Source organism: Coffea arabica, chromosome 11c, assembly GCF_036785885.1.
Source record: "Coffea arabica cultivar ET-39 chromosome 11c, Coffea Arabica ET-39 HiFi, whole genome shotgun sequence".
NCBI lineage: Eukaryota > Viridiplantae > Streptophyta > Magnoliopsida > Gentianales > Rubiaceae > Coffea > Coffea arabica.
In genome coordinates, this window is record NC_092330.1 from 24,442,650 (window position 1) to 24,456,165 (window position 13,516).

Below are 13,516 nucleotides of genomic sequence, written 5' to 3' on the forward strand. Positions count from 1 at the left end.
ACTTGTTGCAGCAAACCTTTCAAGCAGATTCCAAAGACCCTAAAGACCCAAGCTACGCAAAAAGGGATAAAAGATACAGCCTTTAATTCACCAGACTGGAGAAAGCTATGACCTTTCTATCAAATAGTAAACCAATATCACACAACCACTACCTCAGCAACCGAAAAGAAAGAAAACTACAAAATATTACTGAATACGATTGTAACAAGCGAAAGGTTCCATCTTGTTTATGTCATTCTTCCTAATTTTGGCTTGTCAAACATGCGAGAACAACTATAAACATCCAACGAAGACCTCATGGGTTCCTCATAGACTGTACCGAGGACATCAAAATCATAAGCATGGCAAGACTACAACGTCATCATCAAACAGATAGAGAAGAAGTAATATACCTGAACAAAAAAAAAAAAAAAAGAAGCGGATTGGAAAAATCCTCAGTGGATAGCTTTGCCTTTCAATGATGGTGGAACCTGACGATGGAGATGCCGGTCTTCTCTCTGACTCGCTATTTTTTCTTTTCCCTTTGTTTAGAATCCCTTGGCCTTAGCTCTCTCGGTTTTCTCTCAACTATCCTTCCGTCACACACAATTTTCTTTTGTTCTCCCTCTAAACCTCCGGCTCTCCCTCCCTCTGTTTCCTTTTTTCAGCCGTCACTAGATGCTCCCTTGTGGCCAACCCTGTTTTTTTTCCAAAACCCTTCATCCGACGCTCCTCTACATCTCACGTCCTTCCCCTTTCATTTCCACCCTCCACCTATCCTCTTCTAGAATTCTCTAGGGCCTGAGGTGTCCTAGACACCTGGCCATTCATCACTTAAATTGCCCACAAGGGCCCTGCTGCAACTCTTCTTTGCAAGCTGCGGACGAACGCAGCTTGTATGTAAAAAAATTTTTTTTTAAATTTTTTTTAAATTTTTAACTTTTTACATTTAAGGCCAACTAAATGAGTAACAAATGAATATAAGGGAAAGAGGATAATAGTAATAATAAAAATGCTATAAAAATACTAGGAAATACCTAAAACAAAAATTATGAAATTAATAGATAATAATGATCACTAAAATAAAAATAAAATAATAATAAATAAAATGGTTCAAAATTTGGTGTCTACAATTTGCCCCTCTTTGTTTGGGTTTTGGAAAAACTTGAGACAAAGAAGTAGACACCAAATAAAGAAGTAGACACCACAAAATGATTCCAACGAACAGGAATTTAAAACGGGACTGACCCGAACAAGAAATTTAAAACGGGACTAACCCGAGCAGGAATTTAAAACGGGATTGACCCGAGCAAAAAATTTAAAACGGGACTAACACGAACAGGAATTTAAAACGGGATTGACCCGAGCAAAAAATTTAAAACGGGACTAACACGAACAGGAATTTAAAACGGGACTAACACGAACAGGAATTTAAAACGGGATTGACCCGAGCAAAAAATTTAAAACGGGACTAACACGAACAGGAATTTAAAACGGGACTGACCAGAACAAGAATTTAAAACGGGACTGACCCGAACAGGAATTTAAAACGGGACTGACCCGAACAAGAAATTTAAAACGGGACTGACCCGAACAGGAATTTAAAACGGGACTTCACTGGGGAGGTTTAAACAATGAATTGAGTTTTTACTTGGGAGTAGTTCAAACTTTTGTACCAAGAGGGAGATTTGATCTCTGTAGCTGAAGTGATAGCTGATGTTGTTTCTTATGATCAAGCTTTGCTAATAACATTATCACTTCATCTTTGCTTATTGGAGAGCTTTTTCTGACATCGATTTAGGTGCAAAAAGGAGAGTGGTTGTTTTCGTTTGTAAACGCAACGTTCCTGCAAGAAAAGAAGAAATAATGGACTTGCCACCATCATTTGATCCGGTTTGCCTTGAGAATCGTGTAAACATGAGTCTTGTGATGCTTTTGCCTCTGTTCTGCGGTGTCTGGTTTAGTCGAACTTGTAATTTTGAAACCTTTCAATTTCTGAGACTGATAAAGTACGTATTTACCACGTCACCAAATCTATGTAGTAGCTTTGTTGCATTTTACTCACTTTAATAGATGATTGAATCCCCTATCCTTGCACAAACCTTAGGGTTTATCATTCATTTGAATCCAATGGTGAAAGAATGATGCATGAAAATTTGTCATATAAAAATCAATGATATATGCAAGATGATTTCCTATGTCAGGCAAAGATGAGCATGCAAAAGAATGCAGACAACCACAAGCAGTCAAACGCAAATAATTGAGAGAAACCAAGAGGTTTATAAAGATACATTTTTGCAAAAGAATATTTGTAAAGAAAGATACAAATTTGGCCAACGAATATCATATTCAAGACTTTGGATATATTTGCTTCAGAATTCGATTTTGGCAGAAGTATCACAAACATGAGGAAAAGTCAAAATGAACCAGGTCACCTGCTGTTCCTTCTCGTGCTCATCTGTAGAGAAAACCTGCCTTGGCGCCCTTTCGGATTTTCACCAAGGTTGCCCCCACCTTTTTTTTTGTTTTGTCTTTTCTCTCTTTTTTTGTCTTTTCTTTTTCTTTTTCTTTTTTTTTGAGGCGCCCTTTAGGGTTTTCACCTAAAGAACAATTAAATATCTCGACCATGATCGACTTAGAAATATGAGTTAAAGATTTCTGGCATCAGTAAAATGCACTTCCCTTGTGAGATTAGGCGAAGGCATTATGGACATCACTTGCCAGTTGATTAACAAATTTCCTAATAGAAATACCACAAGTGACGAAAGCCGGGACTTTGGGCTTTGTAATGAGGTCAGGTGGGGTGTTTTTCAAGAAAAGTTGAGGTTTGAAAGCAAATTTTGATGCAAGGTGTGAAATAACTTGAGGTTGCACTACTTTGAAATTGTCTTCAATTTTGAACGAAACTGAGGAAAATTTGCCCCAGTTTGATCGGATTTTCTCTCTTTGCATTTTCTTCATTGCATTTTCCTCACTTTTGCATTTTTCTTTAAAAACTAAATTTGCCCCAGTGTGGGGTTCTCTTTTCTTTTTGATCATCTCTCTTTCAACATAAATTTGCCCCAATGTGGGGTTTGCAATTCTCAGGGGTTATCAAGCGAAAATTTGTCAATTCTGATGGCTCAAAGGGGACAAGTAGGGATAAAATGTTTTAAGTGTAAAAGAAGATGACCTGACTTGTATTTCGCCGTTTGCATGAATTTCTAAAGAAAGTTTGCATGATCAAATGAAAAATTTCTTGCACATGTCTGAGTTGATGGGTTGAGGGAATGTTCGTCCATCCATTTCTGCCAAAATAAGTGCTTCGCCAGGTAATACCTTTTGGACAATGAACGACCCTTGCCAATTTGGAGCAAATTTGCATTTAGCTTCATCTTGCATTGGCAAAATCCGCTTTAGTACTTTGCCACCTTCTTCGAATGCACGCCGATGGACTTTTTTGTTGTAAGCCCAGGCCACACGTTTCTGATAGCATTGACCATGACAGATAGCATTTGAGCCGCTTTTCATCGATCAAAGTCAATTGCTCATGGCGCTGTTTCATCCAATCAGCCTCCTCCAATTTAGCTTCCATGAGGATTCGTAGCGAAGGAATTTCAACTTCAGCTGGTAATACAGCTTCCATTCCATACATGAGTGAATATGGCGTTGCCCCAGTCGATGTCCGGATAGAAGTCCGGTACGCCATTAATGCATAAGGCAACTTTTCATGCCAATCGTTATGCCTTTCAGTCATTTTGCGGATAATCTTTTTCAAATTCTTGTTTGCGGCTTCTACAGCTCCATTCATCTGAGGCCTATAAATGGCAGAGTTGCGATGTCTGATCTTGAACTGCTCGCATAGTCCATCTACCAGGTCATTGTTCAGATTCTTGGCATTGTCTGTAATAAGCGTTTCGGGTACTCCAAAGCGACAGATGATGTGATCTCTCAAGAAATTGGCAACTACCTTCTTCGTTACATGTTTGAATGACTCTGCTTCAACCCATTTAGTAAAGTACTCAATTGCCACTAATATAAATCGATGTCCATTTGAAGCGGGAGGATCAATTGTACCAATCACGTCCATACCCCACATTGAACAGGGCCATGGGGCGATCATACTATGCAATTCAGTGGGTGGAGCACGTATAACGTCACCGTGCATTTGACATTTTATACATCTCCGGACAAAATCTATACAATCACGCTCCATAGTAAGCCAGAAGTATCCGGTTCTCATGATTTTCTTTGCTAGCAAATGGCCATTCATGTGAGGTCCACAAACGCCACTATGCACTTCTTTCATCATGTATTGAGCTTCGTTTTCATCAATGCACTTTAAAAGGTTCAAATCTGAGGTTCTTTTGTACAAAACTTCTCCACTTAAGAAAAATTTTGAAGCCATTCTACGCAGAAAACTCCTGTCCTTTGTACTAGCATGCAGAGGGTAAGACCCAGTTTTGAAAAACTCCTTAATATCATTATACCAAGAAATATTGTCAGAGGACTTGTCTACAACCCAACAGTGGGCAGGCTTGTCTTGAAGTTGAATCTGGATTGGTTCGATCCTCAATTTATCTGGATACTGGATCATAGAAGCTAAGGTGGCCAAAGCATCAGCAAATGCGTTTCGGGCTCGCGGGAGATGTCTGAACTCCAAATTTTGAAATTGCTTGGCCAGAGTGAGCAGACTACAATGGTAGGGCAGAATTTTTGAATCTTTGGTTATCCACTGCTTCAAGGTTTGGTGCACGAGCAAATCTGAATCACTGAAAGCTATCAACTCTTTGATTTCCATTTCTAAAGCCATTTTGAGACCAAAAATGCAGGCTTCATATTCGGCCATGTTGTTTGTGCAAGCAAATTGCAATTTGGTAGCGGCAGGGTAGTGCTTCCCTTCGGGTGAAACCAAAACAGCTCCAATTCCAGCTCCGAGAGAATTCGAAGCTCCATCGAAGAAAACCTCCATTCAGGGCTTTGCTCACTTATATCATCTGTGGCGCCTACAAATAAGACTCTCTCATCAGGGAAATAAGTATGAAGTGGTTGATAATCATTATCCCTTGGATTTTCTGCCAAATGATCCACTATAGCTTGCCCCTTAACAGGCTTTTGTGAAGTGAAAATAATATTGAACTCTGAGAGAATTATCTGCCATTTAGCTAGATGTCCAGTTAGCATCGGCTTCTCCAAGAGATACTTCGAAGGATCAGATTGGGAAATAAGATAAGTGGTGTGGCTCAACAGGTAGTGTCTCAGCTTTTGAACTGCCCAGGCCAATGCACAGCAGCTTTTCTCAATGAATGAATAATTAGCCTTATATTGCGTGAACTTCTTGCTTAGATAGTAAATGGCTTGCTCCTTCCTTTCGGAGTCATCATGCTGCCCGAGGACACAACCAACTGCTTCTTCAAGCACAGATAGGTACATGATTAATGGTCGACCCGACTTGGGTGGCACCAAGACTGGCGGATGTAACAAATAATCCTTGATCTTATCAAAAGCTTGTTGGCATTCTTCATTCCAATACAATGGCACATTCTTTCTCAACAATTTGAACAACGGATCGCATGTGGCAGTTAGTTGGACAATGAATCTCCCAATAAAATTGATATTTCCTAAGAAACTTTTCACGTCCTTCTAAGTTTTCGGCACTGGCATATCTCGAATTGCTTTGATTTTCGCTGGATCTATCTCTATGCCTCTTTTACTAACAATGAAGCCCAACAATTTACCAGCTGGTGCCCCAAAGGCACACTTTGCAGGATTTAGTTTCAAATTGTATTTTCGCAACCTTTCGAACAGCTTTTTCAAATTAACCAAATGGTTCTCTACCCTTTTAGACTTGATTATGATGTCATCCACGTGGACCTCCATCTCCCGGTGGATCATATCATGAAACAGGGTGGTCATGGTCCTTTGATACGTAGCTCCGGCATTCTTTAAACCAAAGGGCATCACTCGGTAGCAAAATGTGCCCCAAGGGGTGATAAAAGCAGTCTTCTCCCTATCCTCTTCTGCCATCAAAATCTGGTGGTATCCAGCGAAGCAATCACAAAAAGATTCAATCTCATGCCCAGTGGTATTGTCCAGGAGAACGTGAATATTTGGCAAAGGAAAATCATCTTTAGGACTGGCCTTATTGAGCTCTCTATAATCAACACAAACTCGCACCTCTCCATTCTTTTTTGGAACAGGGATTGGGTTCGAAAGCCAAATAGGGTAATGGGAAACAATGATAATGTTGGTTTTGAGCTGTTTTTCGATTTGCTCTTTTATTTTGAGGCTCATATCTGGTTTGAATTTTCGGGGTTTTTGCTTTACGGGTGGAAAAGTAGGGTCTGTGGGCAACTTATGCACTACCACATAAGTTGAAATACCAGTCATATCATCATAGGACCATGCAAATACATCCTGGAACACAGTCAAGAATTCAAGCATCTCCTTTTTCTGCCTCTCATTCAAATGAATACTAATTTGCACCTCCTTAACTTCATCTTTAGTGCCAATGTTAACCTTTTCTGTTTCTTCCAGGTTCGATTTTGGTTTCTCCTCATATTGTTCAAAGTCCTTTGCAAAAGAATCGAATACCACCTCATTATCACTCTCGCTTTGAAGCTCAGATTCCCAGACCTCCAAGTCGTGAGTGATATAGAGATTGCCATTATTGAATTCCAGAATAGTGATATCCAAAGGGTCAAATAGTTTTATTTTTGGCCATCTGAAAGAATTAACGAATGTGGGATAATAAGCAAACAAACATACAACAAACAAATGAGTAAGCAATATGACCAACGAATAAACAAAACAACATGACAAGAACCACTTGTGCATTTTCATAAACCTTTGATTGAAAGCGAAAACAAAAAGAAAGCAAGCGGAAACAATATTTACATGTGCAAATTTTAGTCAAAGATAAAGATGCTTTCATTAGTTATTTACAGATGCAGAAGTATTTTTATGAATTCGCATGAATGACAAACCCCTTTAGTTTTACCGAAACTCCTTCTGAATGGGCAAAAACTCGGCTGTCCAATTGGAAATTGATCCTTCAGGGATGTCGGGAAATTCAGCCTCATCTGGAAAACTGTCTTCAAATGTTGCCCCAACGAACAATTGGGCCAAACCAGTTTCGATTTCGTCAACTGGGTTAATCTCTGACGTGATCACCTCGGTTGGTCGTGGAAAAGTATAATGCAGTGGTGGAATATCAAAGGCCTTTTGCCTGCCTTCTTTCTCTACTTTCTTGCGTTCCTTCATTTCTTTGATGTCTTTAGCGGTTGGTTGGAAATCCAAACCGAATGAATCCTTTTTCTCCATAATTTCCACTGGTTTCAGAATTCCTTGTAGATCACGTCCCAGCCCTTTGTCAAACTCATATCCTCCGCGGATCATTTCCTTAGCCATCATGACACTGGCCTTTGACAGAGCTCGTTCCTCTTTTGTTATCCAACTTACGGAGACGATATCAGCTGTGCTATGAGGGGTCACTGTGGCGTTTCGGCTACCATCTTCTTCGGACCCAGAATCAGCAATTACGAGGCAATCCTCCTCGGCAAAGATAGTTATCAATTTGTCATTTACTATGAATTTCAACATTTGATGCAATGAAGAAGGCACAGCCCCTGACTTGTGAATCCACGGCCTTCCAAGCAAAATATTGTAAATACTAGGAAAGTGCATAACTTGGCAGGCTATTTGAAACTGTGCGGGCCCCATCTCGACTACTAAATCCACTTCTCCTATAGGTTCTCTTTGTGCTCCATCAAAACCTCTAACTATGATCCCTGAAGGCCTTAGCTTGATATCTTGCAACCCTAGCTTTTCCAAGGTACTCCAAGGACAGATATTAAGCGTAGATCCATTGTCAATCAACACCTTTGGCAACATTTCCCGTTGCACCTCACAGCTATGTACAGAGATTTGTTATGTCCAATGCCTTCTGCCGGTAATTCATCATCAGAGAAAGTGATTTGTTTTGTAAATAACACACTCCCAACTATATGTGAGAAATTAACAATCGAAATGTCCGTAGGGATTTGAGCTTTAGTCAACACTTCAAGCAACGCATCCCTATGCATATCCGAAGAAAAGAGCAGATCCAACATGGATATTTGGGCGGACGACTTGCTTAGCTTCTCGACTACATTATATTCGCTTCTTTGGAGCCTTTTAAGAAAATCCAAGGCTTCCTTCTCAGTAATTGTTGGTTTAGCGGGCAGCTCGGGGTTATTTGTTTGAATTGGAATGGTAGCTCCAAACGGACTTGCAATTCTCCCTGATCTAGTGACCACTGACACCTCTTCTTTGGCAACATACTTTTCTCCAATTTGTATGACAGGTTCATCGTAGTTCCATGGCACTCGCTGCAAACTTAGAACAGGCTCCTGCTCTGGGAATTCGATGACCACTGGCTCCAAAGCTTTGCTCTTAGCTGGAGTGAAATCCAAAATAAAAGGCCTTTTATCCTCCTCAAATGGCACCTCTATTACAAATGGTTGGTCTGTGACCCCAAACACCTCAGCTTCCCTTGCCAATTTTTGGACTTGCTCCTCATACTCTGCGTCGTCCAGAATGACTCCAATGGTATTAGCACGTTCCAGCAAGGGGTTCCTATTTATATTCGGCCCTTGTGCCTCCCTTTTCCTGATTACAATCTCTCCAGCTTCAATCATATCTTGAATTCTATGCTTAAGAGCCTTGCAATCAACAGTTGAATGTCCGGGTGCCCCTGAATGATAAGCATAGACGGCTTGTGGGTTATACCCAGCGAATATACCATATGGATAGGTCGGATGGGGTACCATACCAATTTTTCCAGCGGCCTTCAACTGGTCATACAATTGGTCTAGAGGCCTGCCTAAATCGGTAAATGTACGGCTACGGGCTTGGTTGGAAGGTTCAGGAGGTTGAGGATGGCTATAAACAGGTCTATTTGGGGAAGGAAATCTTGGGTTATATGGAGGGCGAAGTCGGTTTTGGGGTGGATTTGGTTAAGAAATTTGAAAAGGAGCTAAAGGCGGGTTAGGATGGCTTGGACGAGGTCGAGGGTAGTGGATATTAGTGGTATATACATGGTGCGGGTTTGAATAATAAGGGTAATGTGGTTGGTAGGTTAGATTGTGTTGGTATCGGGGTTTGGGTGAAGGGTTCTGGTTCCAGATAAAAGTTGCATCCCCCTCTTTCTTTTTAAACTACGGCTTTTTTCCACTGCTCCCTTGCCCTTGCAAAGCTTCTACTTGTGATTTTAAGGCAGAGACGTTAACAATTTTTCCGGATCTCACAAAATCATCATACTCTTCGAGTTTATTCACAATCGCAGCAAATGAACATCCGGTCATACGAAAGATTTCTTCAAAGTGTGGAGGATCATGCGCCTTTATGAAAGTGCGAACAATTTTATCTTCAGTCATCGGAGGCTCAACCTTGGCAGCTATCTTTCTCCATCTTTTGGCGTATGTCTTATGATCTTCAGATGGTCACCTCTTTGTGCCTTCCAAAGTAGTTCTGGTCGGTGCTAGCTCGCAGTTATATTCGTATTGTCTGATGAAGGCGTTGGATAGATCAAGCCAAGTCTTCACTTCCTCTGACTTTAAGTTTGAATACCAATCGAGGGCGTCTCCATCTAGACTCTCTGGAAATAACCTTAATGACAAGTTTTCGTCATCCACTGGTCTGCCCAACTTGTTGGCAAACAAACGCAAGTGTGTCTTAGGGTTGCCTGTACCATCATATTTATTGAACTTCGGGGTCTTGAACCCTACAGGCAGCTGTACATTTGGAAACAGGCACAGATCATCGTAGTCTAACACCCCTTGTTTGCTTAAACCTTGGCTTTTCCTGATGAACTCATCGAAACAATCCAACCGCTTAAGTAGCTTCATATCCACCGGGGCAGATGACTCTCCCACTTCTGGCTTGGTTTGAACAGTGTGCTCTGGCACAACAGGCTCTGTGGTAGTCTGATAAAAAGCTTGTGGATCCAGAGGCATGTTTGGACCACCTTGAGGCTGAAATCCTTGCCCATAGGGAGGATAGAACGGAGGATTTTGAGTATAAGTATACTGCGGGTTGAAAACTCCCTCAAAAGTGGTTTGAATTGGAGGAATGACAAATGGTTCGGATTCCGGTTGTTTGACGGGTGCAGGCTCGGGCTGCACTCAGCTACTAATGAGCTCGTCGATCAACTTCTTTTGGACGGCCATTTCAGATGTCATTTCCCCAAATTTAGTGAGTAATTCAGTCAACTGAACCCCGGGACTTGTGGCTTCCGGTTGGGTAGTTGCAGCGGTCTTATCAGACGATTCTGGCTGAGTACTCATGTCTACACGATTCCTTTGGGCTTTACTTCGGGATCGCGTAATAATGGGGCTTTTCCGAGAAGCTATTTTGAAACTTTACCTGAGGATGCAAAAGACATCTTTAGATAAACCAATCGTTACTAGATTTCTGCAACTTATTCAAAAGAAAAAAAAGAAAAAGACATGAGTTAGTAATTGTTCAAACAATTCCAGATGCATGTCCTATGGGGGGACCCTTTTTGTGCCAAAGGTAGGCCTAACATGATGCAAGCCTTCGGGGTAAAATCCCATTTCCAAACCTGTAAGTGAATTTAGAACTTTGAAATGGAAAGCTTCTCATAAAATGTGAAAAAGTTCAATCTTTCTTTACAACCTCATCAATGGTCTTAGTAACCATGTTTACAAAATCCCTATGTCTCAAGAGACTTGTACTTTGTGACTCTCTAGAGCTCCCTAAACTGAGCTTACGAGCTCCTTCCCTAATCCTATCAAGGGCGTCTATGGCTTCCTCTAGTTTCTCATTCTTCTTCTTCTCCCTCCTCAACTGCACTTGGGTATCTTCTAAAACTCTGTTGGCCATTATAAGTTGGGCTTGAGATTCCTCTAATTCTTTCCTTAGCTTCTCCATTTGTTCTTCGGGACTGGCTGATGCTGATTGTTCCCTTGCCCTATCATGTTCCACCATTTGTTTGATCCATTCATTGTACCCAGGCATAACTGCAGGTGCCATCTTGTTTACCAATTCCAACTGCAAATTCTCAAGACCTTGCAAATTTCCCCAAGCCTCTAATACTGTGACGCCCCGAAAAAAAAAACTGAGTTTGAGAACCCGGAAATTTTCTAATTTTCTAGGGTTTATTTTTTTAATTGCCCGCCTTTTCTACATTTTCTTGATTAGAAAAATTTTCCAGATAAAGTTTATGAGCAAAAATAGTTTTAAAATGATTTTTCTAGTATCGGTTAGTTTTTGAGAAATTAAAAGCGCATTTTGGACGTGGGACCCGCAAGTGCGGTAAATGCATTATATTTTTTTTACAACTTGTTTGAATTTTGTATTAACTGATATTATTTTACAAGGTGTTAAGATATTTGTAATTGGAGAGACAAAAGATAAGTTTTAAACCTAAGGGTGACAAGTGTCACCATAAGATTAAGTCTTGGACTTTGACTTACTATTCAACCTTTTACCATTTACCATAATAACTTCAAAAATTGACCAAAATATCTTCATTGCTAAGCTTCATATGGCCGGCCACCTTCAAGCAATAAGGGAAGAGAAGCTCTCCAATTTCTTTGCTCCAAGCTTGCTTAATCTTCACTTTTAACCGTTTAATTTTAGTTTTACTCTATAAAAACTCTTCTCTTGGTTGGATTAAGGTTCTTGGTGAAGTGATTTGGAAGATTTAAGTGCAAGGTTGCTCCATCTCTTTGGTTACTAAGGTGAGTTGAGAAGGACCCCTCTCCTCCCTCTAATGATGTTAAATTCATGCTTGGTGATAGTAGGAGATGCAAGTTTATGGATTAAAACTTGATTTTGGTTGAATTGGTGAAGTTTTTTATTTTTTTTGAGGAATTTTCTGGTTTAATGTGATCATGGTGTTGTGGTCATGTATGATGATTGGAAATGATGTTTAATGACTCTAGGAGGTGGAAAAAGTGATTAAGTGCAATCAATTTCTGTTTTGGAAGAAATTTCAGAAAATTAGGTTTTGTAGTTCTTCATTCTGCCCGAATTTATTGCACTATGATAGAGGCCGAATTGGCCTTTGCTCAAAACATGAAAGTTGTAGGTATTGGTGAGTTTGAAGTGCCTGCAAAATTTCAGATCATTTGGATATGTGTAGAGTGAGCTATGTCGATTTTACTGTTGCTGATCTGGGTTGCTCAGAATGTGAAAACTGCGCTTGTAATCGTTTGTTTTGACTGGAATTGGTTTGGATTTTGTTGTTGGTGTCTTCTGAGGAAATGTAGCTGGATGTCTTAGCTAACATATGCCTTTGGAATTTCGGCATTTGGACCTATATAGACTGAGTTGTGTTCACTACAGCATAGTGGGATTTGTGAACCTGTTTTAGTGGTTCTGGTTTGGTATTTTTGGCATATTTGACCTAGTTGTACTCGAAACTGGGTTGAGTGACCTTCTGTAATATTGAAGCCCTATCTCTTAGCTTCGAAACGGTGTATCTTACACCCCCATCCGACAATCGTACCGCCCTTGGTACCATTACCGCAAAATGACGTCAAAACTGTTTTTCTGGTTTTGAGCTTAACCTTCATTTCCGGACTTTTTCCCTAGCTTTACTTGTCTTTGTACTTCTTGGAGCTTGCTGAATGGATATTAGATGAACTTATTTGTGTGACTTTGGGACTGGCTGGAGTAATAATGAAGCCATGATGGCTGGAAAAGTTAGCAAATGTAGGGGAAGTGCTGTCCGAACTTTGAAGGGACTTGTTTGCATTGGGTTTGTGATCTAAGGCTTGGAGTTGAGCAAGGCAATGATACATGATGGATGGTTTCTGAGCCGTGGAGGTGAGTGACCCTAAACTGTTTCCAAAGTTACTTTTGAAATGTTCCTTGCATTGTTCCTTTGGTTTGCATATCATGTGTGCGCGCATACGAGTTCTTGACATGGTTTGGCTTTAATGAGTTCTTGAGGAGTCTTGTGCTGGACACCAACGTCTCCACCACTTTCGTGAGTTTGTGATATGATCTGGAGCACCGATGCTGCTCCCCTTTAATGTTTATGGTTTCGTGATCTGTTTGAGCGTTGGGTGTTTAGTTTCAATGATTTCACTGGCTCACGAGAGCAAAAATACGTGCATTTGATACTTGAATCATGACTTCACGACATCATCGAAATGCATTATTGTGAAAGATATTTGATTACTGGTTTTATTTGGTTACTCGCTGAGCTTCTAGCTCACCCCAAAAATATTTTATTCCCCTCCACAGGGCTCAAGGCGAAGGCAGGACTTGTTGTGCTTATTCATGTGAATGGATGGATTTCCTTTTGTGTAATAGTTATTATTAGGGATTGTAATGAATGTTTGGAATCGATCGGATGTATACATACGTTCCACGCTTGGAATTAGTTTCCGCTTCGTTTTGTTTATATGTAAATATTGGAGATTTACATTGTAATATTTGAGGTTTATTCTTGTAATATATTTGAGGATTGTAGTGAACGACTGAGTCCCGGCGAGAGCTGGGCAGGCGGCCCGCCGAACCCTCTGGTACGCCCTAGGGGGAGGTG

General features: G+C 40.5%; 1 protein-coding gene across 1 annotated transcript; it reads right to left on the bottom strand.

The window, feature by feature from the left end:
* Nucleotides 1-227: 227 nt before the first annotated feature.
* Nucleotides 228-8,768, bottom strand: LOC140016507 (uncharacterized). The gene is made up of 3 exons (XM_072070039.1): nucleotides 7,980-8,768; nucleotides 7,132-7,839; nucleotides 228-350 (listed from the first exon to the last, which is right to left on the bottom strand). Exons 1-3 carry the CDS (start codon nucleotides 8,766-8,768, stop codon nucleotides 228-230), a joined length of 1,620 nt encoding a protein of 539 aa, XP_071926140.1.
* Nucleotides 8,769-13,516: the final 4,748 nt, after the last annotated feature.

Bases quoted from the DNA above. Each gene is read 5' to 3' on its own strand.
- LOC140016507 (XM_072070039.1), bottom strand. From the start codon at position 8,768: ATGGTACCCCATCCGACCTATCCATATGGTATATTCGCTGGGTATAAC. The intron at 7,840-7,979 runs GTTAATTTCTCA...ATGTTGCCAAAG, and splicing joins TCCCTACGGACATTTCGATT to GTGTTGATTGACAATGGATC. The intron at 351-7,131 runs GTGATCACGTCA...ATGACGTTGTAG, and splicing joins CTTTTCCACGACCAACCGAG to TCTTGCCATGCTTATGATTT.